We start from the raw sequence: 24,080 nt of genomic DNA, 5'->3' as shown, positions 1-24,080 counted from the left end.
CCAGAAGTAGTGTTCTTTACTGATGTTACCTTGTGAAATTCTGCTTGATCTTTACATATTTTTTCTTTTCAAATCGCTGATCACTACAGTTATTATGCATCCTCTTTTCATGCCTACATGTAAAACGTGCTTGGTTAACCGGTTTCTAGTCACTTAAGCCTACAAATTTTTTATTTTTTTATTTTTATTTATTTATTTATTTATTTATTTATTTATTTTTTATTTTTTTTTGAAAATGATATTTTAATTATTTGTTACAGACTGTGCACTTTTGTACATATCTAAAATAAGTAGTACCTTCTTGAACTTTGTATTTTTACTTCCACTGCCTATCTTTGGAGTTCAGCGTTTTGAAGGGTGACCATGCCAAGCAGACTGTAAACCTTTAATATATCAATCACCAATTCCCATTTGTTTTTTGGCACAGAAATTTAGACTTTGCATTCCCACACGACTCCATCGTTCAGAGGATTGTCACTGAATTCCATGTCGTCTGGTTACCGACTAAATAGTTTTAAAAAGAATTTTCTAAAAGTCTACTTACTCGCTTTGATTCTCTCAGTTAATTCCTCTAACAAGAAAATGGCATAATTATACAAAATTTGAATATCCACAGGAGTTATTGCATAAGAACAAAACATAGGGTGTGAATGCAGACTATTATCAAACTGACTCGAAATGATTTCGGACAAGCCTCGGTAATACTCAGCGAAGTGTCACGGATTTCAGGGCGAATTCTGTGTTGTCGCAGACTTTTGCTTACAAGTTAATATTCATTTGCATTAGTCTGCAACATTTTCAGGAACACTCGCAGACTTTGAGGAGGTGGGGCCAAACGATTTCTTCCTCCCGTTTCCATCACCAAAAAAAGCGCCACAATTTGAAACGATATTATAAAAATATTGCTTCGCATTGTCGAGCGTCGCTTCGCGGTGTCGCGTGTCGCGTCGCCTTGTCATGTGTAGTTTGGAATTCTTGCATAAAAACTACTTTTTTCACTGAAACTGCACATGTATTAACGGGAGAAAAATCGTGTGCAAACAATGTAATTCACGTGCTGTTAATACCCGATTTTTGAGTCGGCTAAAGGCTGAAAGCCTTTTGACGAGTCCTTGCTATCCAACGATTCTCTAAATGGACCAAATAACACAGTGAAGGGATGTAGTTCCATTAGATTTCTCAAACTTCAAACAGTTCACTGCATGAATGAAGTTAAGTTGTGTCAATTCCCTTTGCTATGACCAATATACGATGTAATCTGTCGTCATATTTATGACTTGTAATTGTGCAATACTCGAATGTAACTCACTAAGCATAAATGTGCATTTTAAGAATTGCGCAGGCTTACAAAGCTTGGGTAACATCCAGCGAAAGACAAAAAATAGTTCCACAGGGCTCCAGATAAGATGCGTATTAGCGTAAATTACGTATAGAAATAATGCAAATACCCATGTCTAATAATTTCTAAGCGTATAAAAACGTATATAAAATTACAGAAACGCACACAATGCTTTTTTAAAAACAAAATCTGAATCGTCTGGATGCGTTAGGTAACATAGCCGATCAGCCTTCATTCTCCCACATTGAACGTAATCACGCATCGTATGATTTCTATAAACTTTGCGTGGGTTGAATTTTGCAGTCAGTAAACGGATAAATTATCGGAAGAAGAAGCTCTTACTGGTTTGTTTAGTTACTACTGATATTAAAAATGATTTTAATTCTTATTTTTCGAGAAATAAACAAATCGGCGAAACATTAAATTGTATTTTCTTGTAGTTTTTGAAATCGAAAGTAGATCGTCTATGTTTGGCTGCTTTCACGAAACGAAACAACTTTTTTATGAAAAGATTTAAATAAGAGGTAATTTAACCGTAAACTTCAATGTCAGATACTGCCAATTGCTGCTAAATGTCTTCGTATCATCACAATTTGTAAAATATATTGTTCAAACTGGAGAAAAGTGTAATCGTATCCGATATAATATTTTGGGGAAATATCGAGCTGTGTTATGAAATTTTAAGACAAAAACTAAAAACAAACTGAAACTGGTAGACTATACTGTCAGTACATCAATCATTAGCCGACTCAGGCCATTCAGGCCTTTGATTATTTTTGAAATGCTTTGCCAGGGACATAAATCTTTATGTATTTCTGCGCAGACTGACATCTGGTATCTGCGTCTTGTTCCTTTCATAAAAACCTCTTCTGGTAGCATAAAAAATGCAATATAATCCATAGAATGTTTTGCTGTATCAGTTTCCAACGCCAAATGCACTGCATCAACAATGTTCGTACTCGCTTCTCCCATTGTTTACTCACCTTTTAGAACTCGGCGCCGATTCAGTTTTTGTACGTAACCGTGAATGTTTACAAGGTTAGCTTTAAAAAAAAGCTTGAAAGCGGCTCGCTTCGTTCTTTTTATCCGGTCAGATGTGGACATGTACACCGCATATATACAAAACCGTTGTGCAGAAATGTGTGGGATCTAATATTTCCCGGGAAACTTCAGTGTAGAGAGTTAGTCTAAAAACCGAAATACGCGAAACGAAACGAAAAGAGCCCAAGTTAACTCCGTTCTGCACTGCGTACTGGCTCATGATCACACATTAGTACGCGAAAACCGAAGGTTTTTCCGTCTATAGATAATGTGTACGTGTATATATATATATATCAAAGTAAGCCTATATACCGTATAACTTGGGAATATGTTCTACACCTTCACCGGTTGTCCTATCTATCCCATTATTCCCGGAACTGCTGCGCCGCGGTGAATAATTTTCAGGACGACATTCGACAAAATAAAGTTTCTTATGAACAATCATCAGTCAAGTCAAGTCAAGTCAAGTCAAATAGTTTATTTGTGTCTCTCCATACGTATAGCACGATAAAACATTACAATATTACAATATTTTAAAAAAAAATACGGCGTATGCCTTTCTATACAGAAATATAAGAGACAATTTGATCTATACACATTTACTTATTCTAAAACCTAATCTCTATTAAAATGACTAAGTCACCAACATAAAACTATTAAAATCCTTATATGTAGGTATACCTTCAAAAGGTTACTTACATAAAATTAGAAAAGTATAAAATTAAAAAGCATGAGGAAACTGCGACTCTGTCTGTGGCTAGCTGCAGATAATTGCTGTAGGGAAACTTTGTGTCTAAGATGTTATACGGAAATTTTGAATCTATCTGTGACCAAATAAAGTTAATAAGAGCTGTCGGAGGACAGCAACGCTCGTCTATTCGACAGCCTTGTCAACTGAATGAATATTAAAGTCAGAAAAGGGGCATAACCTGTAAAATTGCAGAACAGGGTTAAGGAACCTGCACAATGCATATCTGCTCATGACAATGGACAATTGCGTGAACTTCGAATCATTCTTACGCATTTTTTTTTTTTTGCTTTAATGCTATTAAGCCCAGTATATTTGTCACAAATTTTGGAGCACAACTCATCAATGCGTATAGTTTATCAATGTTCTGTCTGTAAATTTTGAACAAAACTTTTGAGATTCAAATTCAAAAGCATGGAAAGGCATGTGTTGCTTGTCTCCCTTTCACAGCCCTAGACTGTTAGGAGTCTGGTAAACAAAATTGATTTTTTTGAATAGTTTGTGTTCTTGATAAAATTCTGGTTCAGAACTTCTTAGAATGAATTTAAAATAATAATTTGTCATATCAATGGTTGTTTGTCAATAGAGACAAATTTCTATTTAACTGGTTTCTATGATCATAACTAAAATGACAATCTGACTAAAGTACATATCCTATTACGCTACGTTTAGGATCTGAACACGAGCTATTGATAGCCTCGTTCTGACGACCCTTCCGCTAGCCAATCAAAAGCTAACTTACAACATTCTGCAAGCTTAAAAAGCCTTGGTTTTTGACATCTACAATTCTTATGTCGTAAGAGGTCAGATAGCCAGTTAGCTCAGTCGGTAGGGCACTTGCTCTGTAAATGAGGGTCTCTGGTTCGAACCTTGGACTGACTGCAAATTTTTCTTACTCTTTGACATTCAAACAAGTCGTCAAATTAGTTCAAATAAGAATAGATTTGCGAAAATAAAAAAAGCAATATTGGAAATCCAAAATATACAGAAGACGAATGTGAATGGGTCATTCTCAGATCTTCGTTTAGAAGATCAAGTATTTTAGTCAGATTGACTAAAATGATTATCCCTGGATCAACTGATACGTTGTATTAGACCTTTCTGGATTAACAGTATAACAGAAATATTTTAGTTCTAATTAATTCTCCTCATCTTGTGTTGTAGAAGACGTATTTCTTTTCTTTTCCTTTAATAAAATTTAAAAAATGCCAAATTGAGTTTTAATTTTATTGTAGTCTAAGAATCATAACAAACTTATATTAAATATTCAGGAATTATGGATTATCATTAATGCAAGCAATTGACATTATGTTAATAACTTAATAGAACATCAAACTTCATAAAAAGAACCTGTAACACCAGATATTGCCATTAATTTATGATAGCACAACTTCAGTTCTTCTATTTTTATGGGACACTGGACCTCTTTTATTTTTATGGGGAACTGTTGGTTTATCAAGAGAATTCTGCCTTTTAGATAGTAACTAAATTCACACTGGTTTCCTATTAATTGTGATGTCCATTTTCTCTTTACAAAAATAAGTTTTAAAAGAAGTTTTCTAAGTTTGCTATTAAGTATGAATACTGTCACGTCTGACTTGATGTTGCACCCACATAATCAAAATGCGCTGATACTATGAGATTGAATGTGACGTTACACAGGATTAATGTGTATTTTTTAAACTATTTGTTACGTGTACATGAACTGAAAAGAAACTTTAAATTCCCGGATTCAGAAAATTGTATTAGAGAAATGAACCGACAGCAAAGACATGATCGTTGGGGCCTGTAGCGCCGACTGTATATACTGGACTAGTGGTCTCTGGTGCATTTTGGGACTAGATTCTGTGCACCTAACTATTTTTCCGTCGTCTGTCTAGTCTTGACACATTTGAAGATTTGATCTGATCTTGTTCATTTAAACCAAGCATTTTAAAACATTTGCCTTTGTTCATAATTTTCATAACAAAAGGCTGAAGAGCAAAACCGTCAGGCTTACTGTCAAAACTGAAAATATCAAAAAGAAAAATGAATGCAGAAAGTAGATTCTGTATGACTAGGTTTTCCCGTCAGATAGGCAGCGCCTAATTTCGTGTTAATGTTACTTATGTCATGTTTATCTAGCAAAGTAAATCACTTGTGTCCTAAATTAGAAAGTTTTCTGTTGTATATGTGACTCAATCGAGTTCAAGTGAAGTATGCACTAACCGTGGCTCCCGATCAGTACCTTCAGTGCTTTGATCTTATAACATCTCTTTTCGTTTCAAAGTACTATAATTATGACCGCTAAACGTGTGGGTAAATTTATGCTTTTTAAGCCCGATATCTACTGGTTACTTTGCAAAACGTAATATTTGGTCTCCGGTTATTTATTTTATTGATGAGATGAAGCTGGAATCCAGGTTGGTCCTAATTTTCGGAACGTTCGGAGTTTGTTGTTTTCACACTAAATTCCTAACGTAATACCAGCTCGCTGAGGCAAGCCGCCAAGAATCATGTGTAACTTGTGCGATTGTTTGTTTTTAGGACTGATTGTCTGATATAAATGATTTTGGTAAGTATCAGTCGGTATGTTAGCTTGAAAGCTTGTCCCTACGTTCGTACTCATCCGTACTCGAAATGTGTTCGTACTCAAAATAACACGAATGTCAAGTTATTATTCTTGAAATTGTGCTCCTATTTACCAAATTTTTAAGAAATATAAACAATTATTGGTAATATCATGTTTGTAATAACAAAAGATTAAAAAATCGTTTACAAACCTTCATTACGTGCTGTTTGTAGTGTTGTGGATTTCTTGGCATGTACCGGAATCGTAAAGTCATCACATATGAAAACAATACATTTAGTCGTCGTGTGATGTTTTTATGCAGGAATAGCGACAATACCCGTTTGTTCTGTGTATTAACGTCTGCAGAAGCCCTTGGATATGTTTGTGACCTCGACCTTCGGTCTCGGTCACAAATATTCCCGCGGGCTTCTGCAAACGTTAATACACAAAAAAAAACGTGTATTGTCCCTACTTTGTCGTGTGTCGCGATTCCGGCACAGCCACGACGCAGGACATTTCAAGACGACAATGCGAAATAGCGCTTTGCATTGCAGAGCGTCATGTCGCATTGTTGCGTGTCTTGTCGTGCGTCGCGGTCTGCCTTTTATTTTGCTGCTCGCGACGCGCGACAAAACACGCGTCAATGCGACACGACAATGCGACGCGACAATGCGAAATATCGCGCTTTTGAAAGGCGACAATGTGACACGACATTACGATATTATTGTCATGTGTCGTGTCGCATTGTCGTTTCGCATTGTTGTATGTCGCGACCCATTTTGTCATGCCTGTCTACAATTATATTTATAACAGATTTATGATTTAGAAATATGGTAAGTTTGTATCAGCTGTCAAGAATCGAAACACGTTTCCAGTCATCTCGCAATGTGCCTACATCTTACGCCACTTCCGGCTCTGTTCAATTACCCTTCTGCCTTTTGCATCCACACACAATGTATCAGACTGTATCAGCTAAGAGACAATGCATTTTTGAGACTTCAAAAATTTTACCTGCAGGCCTTCTGTCTACGGCTCATGTTTTTGCCTGTGGCTCGTTCAAGTACTTCCAGTGTGTCTTATCCTACGCTTCTGCTTACATTGACGACAGATTTGCACACGCCCCAGTCAAAAAAGTAGTGAGCTAAAAGAACATTAATCCAAAGTACATGTGTACTTTTCTTCACATTTCATAACTCTCATGAAAAGATACAAGTTTGATAACTGACTATAAGAGTATGAAGAGTTCTAATGGATCGCTTGAAGAAAAATCTAAAATGGCGCAAATTTTGTTGTAACTGGTCGTTTTACAAAATATCTTTAAAATCTCTTTGCGTTTTATCAAATGATCAGTCGACTTTGTCTGGGATCTGTTGGACAGAAATCGGATCGGTTTAAGTGATAGAATTCCGTTTATTGTTTTTCTGCTTATTCATGTTAGTGTGTCAAATACAAGGTAACAAACTCCAACACAGTGTTACCTCCCCGTATCGGTACAGTAGATTGTTTGACAATGTTCCTACGCGGAGGTTGATAAGGTAAAGGTAAACATCCTAGATTCTTGACCTGAAATAGTTTAGGCAGCCCGATATTAAGGTCACATTATAACATTATGATTATCATACTAACAATTAGATCGTTACATATTCAACTTAACATTGTGTAGATTTTTTTCCTGGACATACGTTTTTTGCGGGGGTGGGGGATGGGGGATGGGGATTTGATGAGCCAGACAAATTGGGTTTATTAAGGTTTACAAATTTGGTCTTTCTTATAGTCCGTGTATTGTTTAGAAATGTGACAAGGCTTGTAATTGCAAAAAGTAGATTAGAAGGTTAAAACATTTCTCGTGTTTTCGACGATGGTTTTGGCTATGATTCTGGTTACGAGGACACCTTATCCATTAAAACTGCCATAAGCTTTCTGGTTTCGTACTTGAGGTTAGCGTGTTTTATATATGCGTCCATTCCGAAACTTAATGCTTATTTTCGTCTTTTAGTTACCGAGACATACTAGCTTTCACAGCACCAGATAATATATTTTATGAAATATAGGACATGTCATTTTTATCCGCCCGTTTTCGAAAAAAAAAGTTGCAATGTGGAATTGCGTTTTCCGTCCGTCCGTCATTATTTCCCGAATCTAGATTATAAGTCACTAAGTCTGACAGCTGTTGCATTCAAACTACGCAAGATGACTAAGCGCGACATGAGGACCATCCTTGTTGATTTAGGGCAAAGAAGTATAAAATACATATTTATTTTTATAACTCTTTGTTTAGGGTCAAAGATAAAGGTCACAGTGAACGGAAGACTGAAATGGTTTCCAAACTTTTTAGTCATAAAGTAAAACAGCTACGTATTTAAAAATCAAATAACTCGCCTTTGCCTTTGGAATTTTTTTTTGCACTTCAGTTAAGTTTTTGACATGGTATCTTATCACTCCTCATCCACTTCCCGCGCCTCCCTCTCACATGTCCCCAACTCCGCCTCTGATTTTTAACTTTCATTTCAGTTGTTTGCGTCCAAGTACCCTACTTTTTATGTTTGGCCCGCCAACTAAAGATGAGTAGATAAAGTTAAAGCAGTATTCATCAGGTCATGAGTATTACTTTCAGTAGTTTAGGTGCAGGCAAAATACGGAATTGGAAGGTATCTTGGCTGCCATCTTAAATTTGTGGCTTAACGACAAACAGGACCATTTGTAAGAAATAGATTTTTGAACTTAATTACCTTAGAAACCGGCCTAAAACGTTTTGGCTATAAAAGTAAATAAAAGTGTCTGATATCCTGGACTATGAGTTTTACCATTTCAAATTATGTAAGGAATGTACAAGGATAAATAATATGACCTCATTGACGTCAGAGAAGATGACGTGTTCAAAAGACGTTATTTCTATAACGATCGATAAGTTGCAACAGTTTACTGGTGAGTAAAAGTTCAAAACAGTTTAAGAATAAATGCGACAAAGAAGAAACAAAACTACAATTTAGATGGGCACTGGAACTGTATCAAAAATAAGCGACAAGGGTAAGTAAAATTATTATGTATTATGTTTTCTTCTAAAACTCTGCAGATTTTACACTTTATAAGGCCTAATACTTAATTGCTTGTCGTAGTGTCTGCCTAGTCGTGTTCGAAGACACTGCATTGTTCAAGGAGCATCCTATATAGCATGCAGGCATTTATTCTATTTATTAATTTTGAAGAAAATAAAATTTATGGAAACTAAATTGAAATATCATTCAATATTTCTGTATCTTACGACAATATTTTTTTCAACCTTTCGCCGAAATGAATCAATCATTTTTGGCTTGGTAGTCTTTAGCGGAAAGTCGTATGATAACTGTCAGTGGAGAGGTCCGGTGTCTGAAAATTACTGAAACTCTTTTGCTCTTGATGTCCTGGTTCTATACAAGAAAAGCACTCCTCTTTTATCTGTGCTTTAAACAGCACTAGGTGCCTTTTCTCAGAACTATAGTATATCGCAGCCGCTCCTGTCTCCTGCTTTTCTTTCTCATGTAACCGTGAGTCCCATAAAATTTAGTATTTGGCGGGACATTACTCTTTAAATAGACTGGACTAGATATGCCTTGCGCACACCACCTTCCGACATTATAGACGAATCTATGTCTGATTAATTTTTCTTGCTAGAAATTTATGCTCGATCGAGGTAAGAAATTTATTTGTTAGATTTTTGTATGATTTTTGCATTACGATTTTTATTTGGTAATTTTTTGTGCATTCTACAGAATTCTGTAACATTTACTTTTCGGCATATGATTTTAGCTAGTTTCGGTATATCATGATAATTTATTAAATTTTTCAGACTTTTGTAAATTATTTCGAAAGAGGAGTCTAAACGTTTCGTTTATATAAGATGTAAGATTTATACTGAAATTTGTAACATGATAATTGTAAAGCACTGTTTCAAAACATACGTCAAACATTTCGTTGTTATGGAACGCCATTACTGCATTGCATTGTAATGATTAAATCTATATGGCAAGTCTAGTACCATGTATGTAATATATTATTGTAATATGAAATTGTGTGCCAGTCTGTTGCATATACATACAATGTCCGTTTTGTTGTATGGCATTAGATATTATATGGATGCCAACTATGATATAACGTTTGATTTACATTGAATTTTGTTAATTTGTAGTTGTAAATAATGGCTGCAGTTTATCATTTCCATTACTATATTTTTTTCATTATAAACTTTTCATATCTTTTTTTCATACTTTAACTTTAGTCTTTTAAGTATTAGTTATTGGTCAAATATCAAATTTTATGGAATTTATTGCAAGCGTAGCGTAGCGGAGCGCAGCAATAAGTTCTATAAAAATTGATATGACCAATAACTGATTTACAGTTTGCCTGTGCAAAAAGTCACGTACGCCATGTCGGCGTACGCTTTGAAGTGATAAACGTCCACCCATAAGAATTTTGATTGACAGGTCTAGAGGGGAAAAAGTTGACTTGAAACTTCAATCAAATACCATTAGCCAGGGTTCATATTTTACAGTGTTAATTCGTGAATTGTATTACATGTATATGCACATGTCGAAAGTAACTAAAATATGGCAGAAAAGACCTTTTCAACAGAACACAAAACTGAGCTGGATTATCAGTTAGATTTCCTGAACGATGACAACTTTTATATTCCGTTTGGTCAAAATGATGTTACTGTTTCGCAGCTCCTTACTGTCGACACGCAACAATTCTACGACGCCAAGAATGATACTAGTAATCAAGCAGAAAACAAAGAGAACACCCCAGCAGAAGTGTGCAACAGTATGTATTTTTTAATTTAATTTTTGACTTAGTGCTTTTTGATAACCGATCATAGAGCTAGAAATTCTAGCAATATTTTTGCTCTGATTTGTAATGTTTCATTATCTCCCGCTGATGAAAGGGAGGTGGTAGAGCTATTGAAATGGCGTACGTTGTCCGTCCGTGCGTCCTTCCGTCCGCAGTCATTTCTCGGCAACTAGCTAATAGAATTTTATGAAACTTAAAATAAATATGGACCAACATACTGCAATGATGCCCGTCATTTTTTTTATTGGATTTGTCAATTTTCCTTACTCGGAGTATTGCCCTTGATTTAACGAAAGCATGCGTCCTTCCGTATGTCTGCTGCCATTTCTCAGTAACATGCAGGTAGAATTTCATGAAACTTAAAATAAATATTGAACAATATACTGCTATAATCATGATGCCCGTCATTTTTATTTTTTTATTTTTTAAAAATCCACGTCCGCTGCCATTTCTCAGTAGCCATTTGGTAGAAGTTCATGAAACTTAAAATAGATAACAATCAAATCGGAATGACAATGAATTTACCACAAACCCTTTCATGTACCGTGTTTGTGGCAGTTTGAATTAAATAAATATTCTTTTCTCTTTGCAGGTAGATTTCAGAAGCCGATGTCTACAGTAGATATCAAGAACAAGCAGAGGAACGCTGTTCCTGCCAACACGACTCGAAGTAATATATGGGCGATAAATGTGTGGAAAGAATGGGCTGAGAATCGCAACTTGCAACCAGAAACTGCGTCGGAGCCGGGCTTTGAAATTCCTCTGGATATTGGAAATGGACTTTTGAAATGTTTGTGAAATTAAGCGGAAGAACGGTGAACCCTACCCGCAAGCAACTTTGCAAAATATTGCAGCAGGAATTCAACGTTATTTACGTACAGAGAAATTGATGCATGTAAATTTGTTTAAAACAGACGATCCCACATTCACGGAATTTCGAAAAACGTTAGATTCTCAAGTGTGTTGAAACCGGAAAGCACCAAAACAGAATTACAAAATGAAAGCGAAACTGTGAACGTACCAGCAGGTGTTCAGAAAGTCATGATAGTTACAGACACTGGTAAAAAAAACTGTGATGGAAATTTAAGTAGAAATTGTTACGTGACTGTACTTGTATTTTGTGAACTTTTGGTGAAACTGCTTATGGTAGGTTGACATTAAATTGGGGCTTCACACTTTTTCAGTCTAGTTGATTATTTCAAACGAATTCGATAGAGTGACAGACATTTATTCAAACTACATTTGATATATACTAGTTCAGCCGTTCTTTTCAGTTTTCACTGGATATTTAGCCATGCTGAATAAAGTTCATTTGTGTGTTTGCTTTGAGCTATCTGTACTCCATAACCTGCTTATTTGCATAAATCCCGCCCCTGTGTTACGACCGATGACGTCACGGTCCCTACAATATCGAGAGAAAATACGTGACATATTTTATGCCATAAAATAAGCGAAACGTATTTTATGTGATATATTTTTCAAATATTTTTAAAAACTTTGCCCTCTGATTGGATAACAAAGTAGGGCAAACTGTAAGTAAGTAATTTTTGTAATAATGGAAGTAATTAGTGACGTATTTTAATCACGTGACGTATGAACTTAGTAGCACATATGTTTTGTATAAGAAGCACGTATTATTTATGGGAGCCTACAGAGATATGGTGTACCCAAAGGAGCAGTTTTATGCCCTGACTTATTTGTTTTACTATGGTGCTTACCATATGTTATATATTTTAGCTTCTTCCGCCAGACGATTTTACCTGGTGACGTCATAACCCGGAAGTACAATGCCCGAGGTTCACTTGTCTTCAATCGCCTGGATGTGATATTCCCAGCGCAGAGCTTTCGTCCCATGGTTGTGCCGTAAACCGCAAAGACGCTGATTTTTGTTATCCTCTGAAGTCAGCTCAGGGATGCAATCACCTACCACCATAGGGAGCCAAAACGGAATCAACGTTTTCACGGTTTAAAGGGACTTGATCTGAAGATATGTTACATTTTTTTTTTTGGTGCTACTTAAAGTTGGCAATTAAATTAAAGAACTGTGCCACGTCACATTAGAATTGAACTATACGAACTTTGTATCTGGTGATACTGAACTTTTTTTTTCTTTCTTATAATCAGTTTTTTTTTCATATCATCTATTCATTGTTAATAATCATCTTATGTAAATAAAGTTGTAAATATTGAAAAGGGTGTTGATTTGTTCTGATGGTTACTGTCGCCGGTACTGCCATTCCTGTCACAAAGAGTTAGAAAATTTGCATTTTTCATGATTCCATGCTTTTTTGACAGTTCGAGCCAGCAGAGTTTTCATGATAACAGAGCTGATTCTTGAATTAATAAGTTGGTATTTGATTTCACACATATGATCTTTATTCATTTTTATGTCGAATAGCATTTTGCTTTTTTCGAAAACATTCGTAAATGTGTCATTATTTACAAAAACAAAAACCCGCCTACCTCGATTTTGTATATATTGGTGCGCAACACCAGCACCGGAAGTCGCGCAACCCATTTTTAGCGTATTCCCAGTGGGAATTGGATTGCGCGTTTACCACCCATGAAAATGAGACCCAAAATTATAGTGGTGGTGTATGATCTAAGTTTTCATGAAAAATTCTGAAATGTTTTTATTTCATTATGAAAATGCTACCTTCATGTCAAGCTTAGATCTGTCATGAGATTTTAGCAAAAAAATTGCAAAGAAAATAAGGAAAATAGCTCTACAGAGCAGAAAAAAAAAACTGAGGACTGTTTGTATCCGCCATTATGCGAATACCATTTTTAGTGCCATTTTTCTATTTAGTGTCTGTATGCCTATAATGAGATCATTTTTCGTATAAAACACCGGGGGCCGGGTAAGTTTACGTTTGCGTGCATTTTACGGTCTGGTTGAGTTGTCAAGTTGTCAGAATCTTGTTTTATGTAATACTTACACATGTTGATATAACGTTTCAAGCAGACGATCCTGGTTCGATTCCCAAAAGATGCCCTATTTTTTTTTTAAAGATTTTTTTTTTATTTTAGTGTTGGAAGTGCAGGTATTTTAAATAAGGATGTTGAATTGCAGTGTATTGAGATGTCTTTTGTAATTTTATTACTATCTATATTTAATATATTCACAGGTGGTCAATACCTTTCAGAGATTATCATCTACATTTATGATAACGTGCAAAGATGTCAAGAAATAAAGCGATCAAGTCATACCGAAGAATATTCCTCCGGCCACTAATCGATAGCGGTCAGATTTTCTATATAGAAATAAGAAGGGCATTTACACATTTTACTTAATAACAAAATTACTAAAAATAAGAAACCTTAGGTGCAAAAATATTACCAAAGTTCAACATTTAATTCATCACAAGGTTTTTTTAAATTAAATTTAAAGCAGTTACTTCGGCCGCAGAGTCTGGCTTAGTTCGAAATCTTTGGGGCGTTTTCTATATGCATTTGGTTATGCGTTATTGAATAAACCGAATCATATCAGATATGATTTGAAAATCTATTGGTTGAAATAGTTTTAAGTAACATTTTTATATATCAGGGGTTTTGAATGAAACAAAAAGGAAATTAGGTTTTGGATCTTCCACTTAAAAGTAGTGGGGTTTATTCCCCAATAAAAGTTACATGTTTTAAAATCGCTGGGTTTTACCATCGGAAAATTTATATTTTTGTGATGATTAGTTCTTTTATTTGTCACTTATGAGATTTCATATATTGGAAACTTAAAAGAAAATGATCACAAGGAAAGGTCGAGACTGTTCTGATATCAATACAAAGGTTGATAAAATTGTGCCGAAAATCCTTTTTCTATTTTTTACTTTTTCTATTTCTTTGTCAGTTTCCATAAAACACAATATATCAGCATAAAGGAATAAAGTGGGATTTTACATAAGAACGGTTTTCACGAATTCTTAACTAAAATTTGTCATTGATAATGATTGATAGTGATAATACACAAAAATGTTTCATTTTCTGCCATGTAATATCAAAATACAATTCATATGCAAAAGAGCCTTTTCCGACTCCGTAAAACTGCCTACAGACACGAGATTTTGGACCTGGGAGGAATTAGTTTGATAAAAAAAACCGATCTGTTTATATCCCACAGATGTTTGAAGAATGAAAAATACATAGTGAAATATAAACCGATTTTATGTAATGTTTAAACTTTTCATAGTGAAATACTGGTCCCTTTCAGAAGATATATAGAAATGTAAGTTCTTTTCATGTTGGATTAATTTGCGAGAGGCCTAACATAATTATAGGCTATTTATTTTTTGGCTTAGTCTGTGATTAAAACCGTTTTCATCACAGCTCCGATACGTATACCTGTGGTAAATATGTGCTCATTCGGAACCATCTGCTCTGTAATGCACTGTGCTGTATGAAAGTGTTTTATTATGTTGATTCAGTATTTTTATGTGCTTAATACTCAAAGCGTATCTTAGGTTTGATTGTATCGAAAATAGCTTTGAAAAACTTAGTGCTAATGTAAAACAGGTGTTTAATATACAAAAGGCAAAGATTATCTCATTTATAATTTTATCTTACCTTAAAACTTTTGTAATTTCAGTACTTCAGGTAATTTATTTTTGTATATAGTAGTGTTGTCTATGTGTAGCTTTATATTACTTATAGCGTCAACAGCATCGGTGGTGTAAAGGTCAGCATGGTTGCCTTCCAAGCAATCGATCCGGGTTCGATTCCCGGCCGATGCACAGCTTTTTTGTCAGATTTTTATTTTGCCGAATCCCATTTTCAAAGTGCTTTGTAACTGTCAGTCGCGTTGGTCGTCCCGTCCGTCGGTCTGTCTGTCTGTCGGTAAAATGAACAATTTCCGCTCAACAACTTAAGGAGGTAGGTTACCTTGTTACCAGGGTAAATTCAAATTAGTTGAACCGCAGTGATTTTTTGTATTTCGTGTAATTTATGTTTTAACTGCTACAATCTCAGTTCCGTTTATCTCTGTCCCTTCAAGTACAATTTTTATCCAGGTTTGAAGTACATGACCCTCTTAAGGTATTTTATATAGAAAGAAGAAGGAAAATAAGGATATTTAACACTTTTCAGTGTATTTTGGTTTCATTGTTATCCGTAGAAGTCTGCATAATTAATAGTTTTACTAGTATGCGCATTAGCTTTCTAATAAAAGCTTAAAATGTATATGTCGCGGGGCTCGTGTTTCCATGGTAACGCATTTTCTCTCATTTTTCAACAATTATGTATGAAAACGGGTTTTTCGACGGCTTCAGTGCCATTCTGTTATTGACCAACATGGAATATTTGGGTAATATGATTAGCAAAATACCAAGAACTTTACATGATACTATGTTTTTCTTAAAGTTTAGAGTAACCATGGCAACAGAGATGTTTAAAATAACTAATATGTTGCTTTTTATCGTAATTTCTTATAAAAAAATATTATATAAAATTATCTTGCTTGTTAATGTAGCTTTAAAACATCTTATTTCTAACGTTAGTAATATTTTCGTATGAATTGCAGTTAATTTAACAAATTTCACTGCTTAAAATACTTACAGCAGTGCCCGTCGTCTGACATTTTTATTGAAAAATCGTTCTGCATGCTGCTATTATTCTCATGGATATTGTTGAAATGAAAATAAAAAGCCGAAGCTGTGTTCCTTAAATAGACCAGTGTCAACGCTTTTGAATTTTACAATTAGACATATAGGTCACGGGCTTCGTTTCCATGGTAACATCAATTTAATTCAAGACACCTCAATTTTATACTGAAATTTGAACAATTTTAGAGCTTAGTTTTAGTATTTAAGTAACAAATTATCAACGGAAACTGGGAAATAGGTATAACAAATCAAACTGCCGAATTTTTATTTGTAAATGACCGTAATAAGTTACCTTTCAGCCAACTATATTCCCAATCACATCAGTTACCATCATCCATTTTCTTACATTCCGCATAACATTTCAATATAATTACATAAAAGAAGCAAAATATTGATCATTTTTCAGAGCAAAAGACTATTAAAAAGTATTTCAGCAAATAATGGCTGTTTAAAAATAGTTCAAATAAAGAAAAAGCACAGAATAACGTACTTTCAAAATAAAAGCTATTAATTTTGCGCGGTAACTGACACGTAACGTCATGACGTCAATGACGTCATTTTAAGGCAACAATGTTTTGAAGCGTTTCTGCGGCAATTCATTCATTATTTCTGCATTATTAAACCATTAAACATAAGATCGGAGGCAGGTTCAAGATTTATTTCCAGAAGAATGGATATACAAACACATTTAGTTTGTCGTAAACGTCGTCGTAAATCGTCACGTTATCTTCCGGTTGGACATGCACACTTACAAATATCAAGGTAACCTACCTCCTTAAGAACCACTTGTCCCAGAACCTTCAAGCTTGGAGGCCTGATTGAACTTATTAAGTAGATGACCCCAATAGTTTTGGGCATCAGTAGACCAAAGGCCAAGGTCACAGGGACTTGAACCCTGAAAACGATATCCGCCCATGCAATAACGTGAGAACCACTTGATCCAGAACCGTCAAATCCGGTAGTATGATTAGGTATATCAAGTATATGACTCCTATAGCTTTTTGGGGTCAATAGGTCAAAGGTCAAGGTCACAGGAACAGAAACCTTGAAAACAGTTTGCACCCAATAACTTGATTTATCCTGTCACTTGCAGTATTTTCGACCCGATATCAGGGTGCCGTATATCTTTCTTGATATACCGTCAGTTGATCATGTGACCAGTGATATATGGTCAGTTGATCATGTGACCTTATGATCGATATTGTTGTCATAAGAAATTTTGCAACGAAACCATCGCCATTGTGTTGGAAATGTCCGAACTAAGCCCTATCAGACAAAGCTTAAAGGTTCTGGATTAAGTGGTTATAGAGAATAATAGGTTAGTGCCTTAGATGGAGAAAGTTTATCTGGCTCGGCTCCGGACGTTATCAGGTTCGCCTTCGGCTCATCCGATAACCTCCTCCACCTCGCCAGATAAACTTTCTCATCTACGGCACTAACCTATTATTCTCTATAACCACTTAATCCAGAACCTTTAAGCTTTGTCTGATAGGGCTTATCAAGTAGATGACCCCTAATGTTTTGAGGGTCAATAGGTCAAAGATCAACGTCGCAGGAGCTTGAGTCCTGAAAACAGTTTCCGCATACAAAATTGAGAACCACTTGACCAAGAACCTTCAAACCTGGTAGTATGATTGGGATTATGAAGTAGATGACCCATATTGTTTTTGGGGTAAGTCTAAAGTCAAGGTCATGTGGGCCTGAACCTTCAAAATGGTTTCCACTCATCAACTTTAGAACACCTTGGCCTAAGACATTCAACTTGAATTTCAAGTTGAAAGCATGATTAGGCTTATAAAGTACAGGTTTCCTTATTGCTTTGGGTCAATAGGTCAAAGGTCAAGTTCACATAGATATGAACATATAAAACGGTTTACCCTCAATAACTTGAGAATCACTTGACCCAGAACCTTAAAACTTGATGCAAGATTGGGCTTATGAAGTAGATGACCCCATTAGTAAGTCAAAGGTCAAAGTCACAGGTACCTGAACCTTGAAAAGAGTTCCATTCAATAACTTATGAACGACAACACCCAGTATCTACAAACTTGATAGCATGACCAGGCTTATGCAGTTGATGACCCATATTGTTTTTGTGGTATAGTAGGCCAAAGGTCAATGTCATAGTGATCACGAAAATTGAAAATGTGACAAGCCATCGTGGGGGACATACAATGTATGTTTTACAAAAAGTTTAGTCTTGTTTATTAAACCTTGCACCATTGAGTCACGACATAACAAAGACCTGATTTTAATTGATATTGAAATAAATAAAGTCATTTTACCCATTTTCTTCTACTTTTATATAACATAAACGATCTGTATTAAGTTTTAAGACTCATGTGAGTCATAACCACTAAAAATCCGAAGTTTTTAACAAATGCGGAATTACTGAATTGAAAGTAAAAAAAATTCCATGTAGCAATTATTTTAACAAATATGAATAGTATTTAAGAAATAATAAATATGTGCCTACATTTTATCAGTTAATAAAATATGGGCAGGAGTTCGGATGCGTAATAATTAAATCACGAGTGCGTAGCACGAATGATTTAATATTCGCATCCGAACGACTGCCCATATTTTATTGACTAATAAAATTATTGGAACATATTTATTATTTCGATTCTAACCACGTAAATTCTTCGCCTTTTGAAGCATTACATTTTAGCGCGATTGTCATTCAGCTGGCCATATGCTATTATAAAAACCTCCCCACGAATGGAAAGCGTTGCATCAAACCACAGGAACCTGAAATTCTATCTGTAATGCTCCAAAATGGCTTAATATAAAAATGACCCCTCCTATATATATAAAAAAAGAACAGGAATGAAACAAAACCGTACCCCGCCCACTTTTTGTAAACAAGAAACTTCGAAAAACAGCAAAGCATCTCTATACGAGCGGTCTTATTTTGAAGAGGACAAAAAAATATACTAGAAACACTGCTTACTGTAAACTGTCTTCCTTTTAACTAACACAAAATCATCATTTTCAATACCTTTTCGTTCATCGCCGAAACCATTGCGTGACGTCACATATACATGTACCTGTTTCACAGCCTCGCAGTTAATTCGATGTACTTTCACTTCGATAAGAATTAAAGGTAAGATATTGTTTATGTTCTATAATTTATTGTTCATTTTTCCATGAATAAAAATTATATATTTGCATTTGTTTGTCAATGTATTCAACTAATATTTTCAAAACAAAAACGTAAACAAAAGGGGAAGTAACTCCATTATTCACTGGAGGGAAATTTAAAAATTGGAAACTTCCATAGTGACTATTTTTTATTATGGCAGATAACCTGAGCGCTGCGATATGGTATGGAAATCCTGTGTTTTTTTTTATAAAAATGTTGCATTTGACCCTTAATTAGTTATGACACATCGAAGTGAAAGTACATCGAATTAACTGCGAGGCTGTGAAACAGGTACATGTATGTGACGTCACGCAATGGTTTCGGCGATGAACGAAAAGGTATTGAAAATGATGATTTTGTGTTAGTTAAAAGGAAGACAGTTTACAGTAAGCAGTGTTTCTAGTAGATTTTTTTGTCCTCTTCAAAATAAGACCGCACGTATAGAGATGCTTTGCTGTTTTTCGAAGTTTCTTGTTTACACAAAGTGGGTGGGGTACAGTTTTGTTTCATTCCTGTTCTTTTTTATATATATATAGGAGGGGTCATTTTTATATTAAGCCATTTTGGAGCATTACAGATAGAATTTCAGGCTCCTGTGATCAAACGGAATTTTCCGATATTCAGTAAATTTTAATTAAAGTATTAAGTAGTTATTGCCGTGAAAATGTTATTTTCAATAACATCTAAGGTCGGATATAGAAATCAGAGGAAATACTTAATTCAAGGTTTTAATATATGCAGTTTCTAAAAATAGTACACGTCACCTACATGATGGCACTGAAACATACACGCCAGAACATTGCGGCGGCATATAAACACGTAAAAACTTGAGACTGGAAGATTGGAAAATTAATTATAATTTATTTACTGTCAAAGTAGAATCTAGTTGACATTTGTGGTGCCTACAACGCAGAAATTGTAAACTACACACACGACCAGACATAGATGCACTGGTGTTGAAGTTGAAACTTACCGGGCTGAAACATATTCTTACGGTAAAATATAAACAAATAAATTTATTAGTTAGATATTGTTTGTTTCAGAAAATTTGATGTACTTTTTATTACTACTACATTACACTGAAAAAGTCGAGTATTTAGTCGGTATATAACGAAGCAGAGTAGAATCTCAGTCGTGTTACAATCGTAGGGCGGAATGGAAGAGCTATATTTTATCGTAGATTCATGTATAGGCGATTTCGCTATATGTTTATATAGCAACTGCTGCGGATCGTGTTAGAATCAGTATTTTGTACTGCTTATCCACGCAGAATACTATAGTTTGAATGGCCCTTGTCAAATGTATCAATATTATCATCGCCACAATCATCTTAGATGTGAACGGCACCTACGATAGACCGAATGATGTCACCTTGTCACCTTCAGATCTTGTCTTCAGCAACATGAAATATAGCTGGTAATATTGTTTTTTTTTTTCTGTATTTTTCAGACTCAACCTCCATACCGTCTATCCTGGATGGAAATTTGACCGATACTAAACTCTTCTGGTCAAGAAATGAACTTTATTGCAAACTCCGATGGCGTTGAGGATAGTCATACAGAGAAACTGGTAAAACTCAATGGCCTAGTAGACACCAATGAAGAAATGAAATCTGGCGATCCTTCCCATGAAGAGTTTACTGCCGCGGAACGATTTATCAGTATACTTGACAGAAGAAGGCTGAAGAGGAAAGTTGAAGAAGAAAGCGAAGTTCAATGGAAGCCATATTTAAAACCCGATGTCGAAACCGTAGCAAGTCGTGTAGACAGTCTAATTAGCAAACAATTCAACGAAGAAAAGCAAGTCAGATCGAATGTTGTAAAATCAAGTTGTTTTCAGTTTTCCAACGGTGTGGACGCATTTCTGAGATATCACGAGAAACCAAGAGCCGACATTCAATATTCAGAAGATGATGGGGTCCTGCAGGGCGAAGGTTTATACAGTTTCGCTGTAAGACCGTCAAGGATAAGAAAAAAGAAGAAAAGACATTCAAGAAAATTCTAACGTCAGTGCAATGGCTCCTAGTAAAATTCTCGAAACAACTCGTGGAGACAGCGGTGATCAGTTTGAAAAGGTATTGAAACGTAGAAACACACTTTCTACCAAACAACATGCTGATGTACCTGGCGAAGTGTTCAAGCACGAAGTTTCTACGACGGATAGAAACCCAACAGTTAATGAGGCTTTCATCGCACCGACAACGTTCCTCTACAAGCAATCATCGACCAAAGCTATGATAAGTCATGTGGTAAATCCAACCGACAACATTCCGAGAACTGAAACAGTCAACGAATGCATTATACAAGTGAAAAACAAGAAGTTGACATTTCAAAAAACCGTGTTTTTTATTACTGTGAATGCCACATCGCCAAAGCCCTACATTTACGCGATGGTTCCAACGTACAAAATTCAATTATGCGGGGCAGTTATCGGCCATGTGAAACCTCCAAGGCTCGAGTACCTCAGATCTAAGAAAATCTGTTATCATGTCATACATCTGATCAAGAGGTTTACCATTAGTGCGGAAATCTTTAGCCGCAAGGTACCTCATTTCAAGAACGCATTACACCCAGAAAGAAATATTCATGGCTACGGAACAGAAGTCGCGGACAAAATACAGACACGGCCAGAAAGCTATGGTCATACGGTATACAATAAATCACTGACCGAAGATATCTATTGTGACATTGGACCTCCAGTCTCAAACCTGACCGACGTCTATAATAATGCGATATCTATAAACCACACCTTTCAACAGTTTGAGAAAGCTAAAACGGAAATGATTTGCAAGATATTATTACTTGAAATGACCAAGTATGTAGAGCTGATCCGCTACATGCTCTTAGATAAAGAAGTCTATCTATTCACGGCAACTGCAATCGCCGAGATGTCAGCTGCTGATGAAATGTTCGGTCGCAAGGTATCTCCGAGCTGTGCGACTGAAGGAAACACAGCCTTAAACATGTTCGACAAATCAGTCTCTGTGAACTCAAAGGCCTCATGGTGCACCAAATCTTTAAATCTCCGGTATTTAGAGGAATGCGTGGCCGTACCGTTTCTCCAATCTGTAACAGAACACCAGAAGAAGTACATCTTGTATACGATCACGTAATATTTCCAGTCGACGAGTTCCGTAATTCTAACAACATTCGCGACAACATTGAAACAACAGATAGCAACGACTCGACTTCGGATGAACTTCTAGGTCAGAGACCACCAATTCAAAAAAGTACAGGGAACTTACTGGGAATGAGGTAAGGGTATACCTGGGAATAAGGTAACGTCTGTGCGTTCTGATTGGTCAGTCATGTAAACAAACCCAGGAAGTGATTATTTTTTCAAAATTGATAGTTTTTCACTGCATTTAGAGTATTTTATTATACATTTTGACAAAATTTGCTACATTTTATGTGTATTTAAAAAAAGTTTTATCAAACGAATATCTCCCGCCATGTCAATGATGTAAACAGGGGGTCATCTCATTCACACGAAAATTACTTAAATAAAGTATCACTATTCATATGTTTTTCGTCCAATATTTTGGTAGAACTAAGATAGTTCTTGAAAAACTTGTAATTAGATATACATGTTTCGATGTATGGAAGGCCGTACACGCCATAATGTTACAATGTAAGTCTATGGGAAAACAATTGGTGGTCTCTAACCTATAAAGAACCTATGCACAACGTCATATCAGACGAGTTGGACGATGATGGTCCATTCGGCATAATGTCTGTTTACTGTAACAGCGAGCTCCATTCCATGTAAGATAATTTGTTTTTGACTTCATCATAATTTGTTTTAGACGTCATCATATTTTTTTTTAAGTTTTCTAGTCTTAGTAACTTGGTTTTGCTTTATAAGAAAATTAATATTACTACTATTGAGCAGACTGTAATATCTTTTAAACTGTTACTTTTATTGAACACAGCTGATATTCAGTTGCAAATATTTAGCATTTGTATTAAAACGTTCAGATTTTCAATAAATTGCTGTCTTTCAACAAAGATACTCAAGTCAATGTTTAAAACTATTAAATCCATTGTATTTTAAAGTCAATTCAAACCTGTTTTTCTTTTTCGCTTTTTTAATTTGATTTCATGAAATTGCAACCGATTAATATTACAGAATGCCACATTGAAACTTAAGATGTTTAATATGTTCTAACACTGTTATATATCTTTATGTGTTACCTTCTTTAAATAAAGTTATTATTATTATTATTCCAACATAATTGCAAACTAGAGGATTCGAATTCAGCACTTAGCTTCAAAATGCCAGTATACATGACAGAGAATTTACGACACTGGGTGTTTTTGTTTTACAGGTATGACAGGATGTGATAGGCAAAGATGTAAATTCACAGACAGAAAAGAAAACTATATATAATGAATATCTTATATTTTACAAATATTGCGTTAAAATAAATAGTGTAGTCATATCCTCTCATTTGTATTTTGCAGTTTGCTGCTTAGGGGAGAAAAATGTTGTTTGCAAAAAAATGATGATACTTGTTTACTCTACAAAACTGATTATCAGTGCTAAATGTGTCTTTCAAATGATTTTGACATAACTTATCTTCCCTGGATTATTGGTCTGTCCTGTCTTGGTATACCTTGTAAACTTGGTGTGATTTTGATATGTTAGTAACACTTTTTATAACATTGATGTACATGCATGTATCTCATTTACTCTGCTGAAAGTCAGAAAAATCAAAACACTATATACTCGGAAGAAGCAATAAAACCTGACACCAGGAGGGACTACGGGCGGTAGAGGCAATTTTAGCGCATATGAGTAAGTAGGGATTTATTTGTAGTATTGTCAATTTGAATGATTAT

The 24,080-nt window shown here is 35.3% G+C and overlaps 2 protein-coding genes and 1 non-coding gene across 5 annotated transcripts in view; 2 read left to right on the top strand and 1 right to left on the bottom strand.

Annotated features, from left to right (window-relative positions):
• Window positions 1–6,892, bottom strand: part of LOC123565041 (glutaminase kidney isoform, mitochondrial-like) — a 35,542-nt gene extending 28,650 nt beyond the window's left edge. Inside the window, exon 1 of the mRNA XM_045359037.2 lies at window positions 6,691–6,892. Coding sequence (XP_045214972.1) covers window positions 6,691–6,716 — 26 coding nt within the window. The 5' untranslated portion in view covers window positions 6,717–6,892. The remainder of the gene's footprint in view (window positions 1–6,690) is intronic.
• A 1,706-nt stretch (window positions 6,893–8,598) lies between these two features.
• Window positions 8,599–23,656, top strand: LOC123563013 (uncharacterized). 3 transcript variants are annotated; one of them, XR_008370032.1, is made up of 3 exons: window positions 8,599–8,706; window positions 10,380–10,476; window positions 11,096–11,998. XR_008370032.1 is itself a non-coding variant. In XM_045355573.2 (2 exons), the coding sequence occupies exon 2, from the start codon at window positions 21,254–21,256 to the stop codon at window positions 22,349–22,351; it is 1,098 nt and encodes a 365-aa protein (XP_045211508.2). In that variant the 5' UTR covers window positions 8,606–8,706; window positions 20,689–21,253; the 3' UTR covers window positions 22,352–23,656. The 3 variants fall into 3 exon arrangements, 1 of the variants encoding a protein (XP_045211508.2); XR_008370031.1 differs by lacking the exons at window positions 10,380–10,476; window positions 11,096–11,998 and adding an exon at window positions 12,241–13,033 and having other exon boundaries at window positions 8,604–8,706; XM_045355573.2 differs by lacking the exons at window positions 10,380–10,476; window positions 11,096–11,998 and adding an exon at window positions 20,689–23,656 and having other exon boundaries at window positions 8,606–8,706.
• Window positions 15,156–15,227, top strand: Trnag-ucc (transfer RNA glycine (anticodon UCC)). The gene has a single exon. It is a non-coding gene; the product is annotated as a tRNA-Gly (tRNA).
• Window positions 23,657–24,080: the final 424 nt, after the last annotated feature.

The sequence above is a fragment of the Mercenaria mercenaria genome, chromosome 2, assembly GCF_021730395.1.
Source record: "Mercenaria mercenaria strain notata chromosome 2, MADL_Memer_1, whole genome shotgun sequence".
Taxonomy (NCBI): domain Eukaryota; kingdom Metazoa; phylum Mollusca; class Bivalvia; order Venerida; family Veneridae; genus Mercenaria; species Mercenaria mercenaria.
The sequence above is the reverse complement of the archived record's forward strand: the minus strand, read 5'-3'. Positions and strand labels throughout refer to the sequence as shown.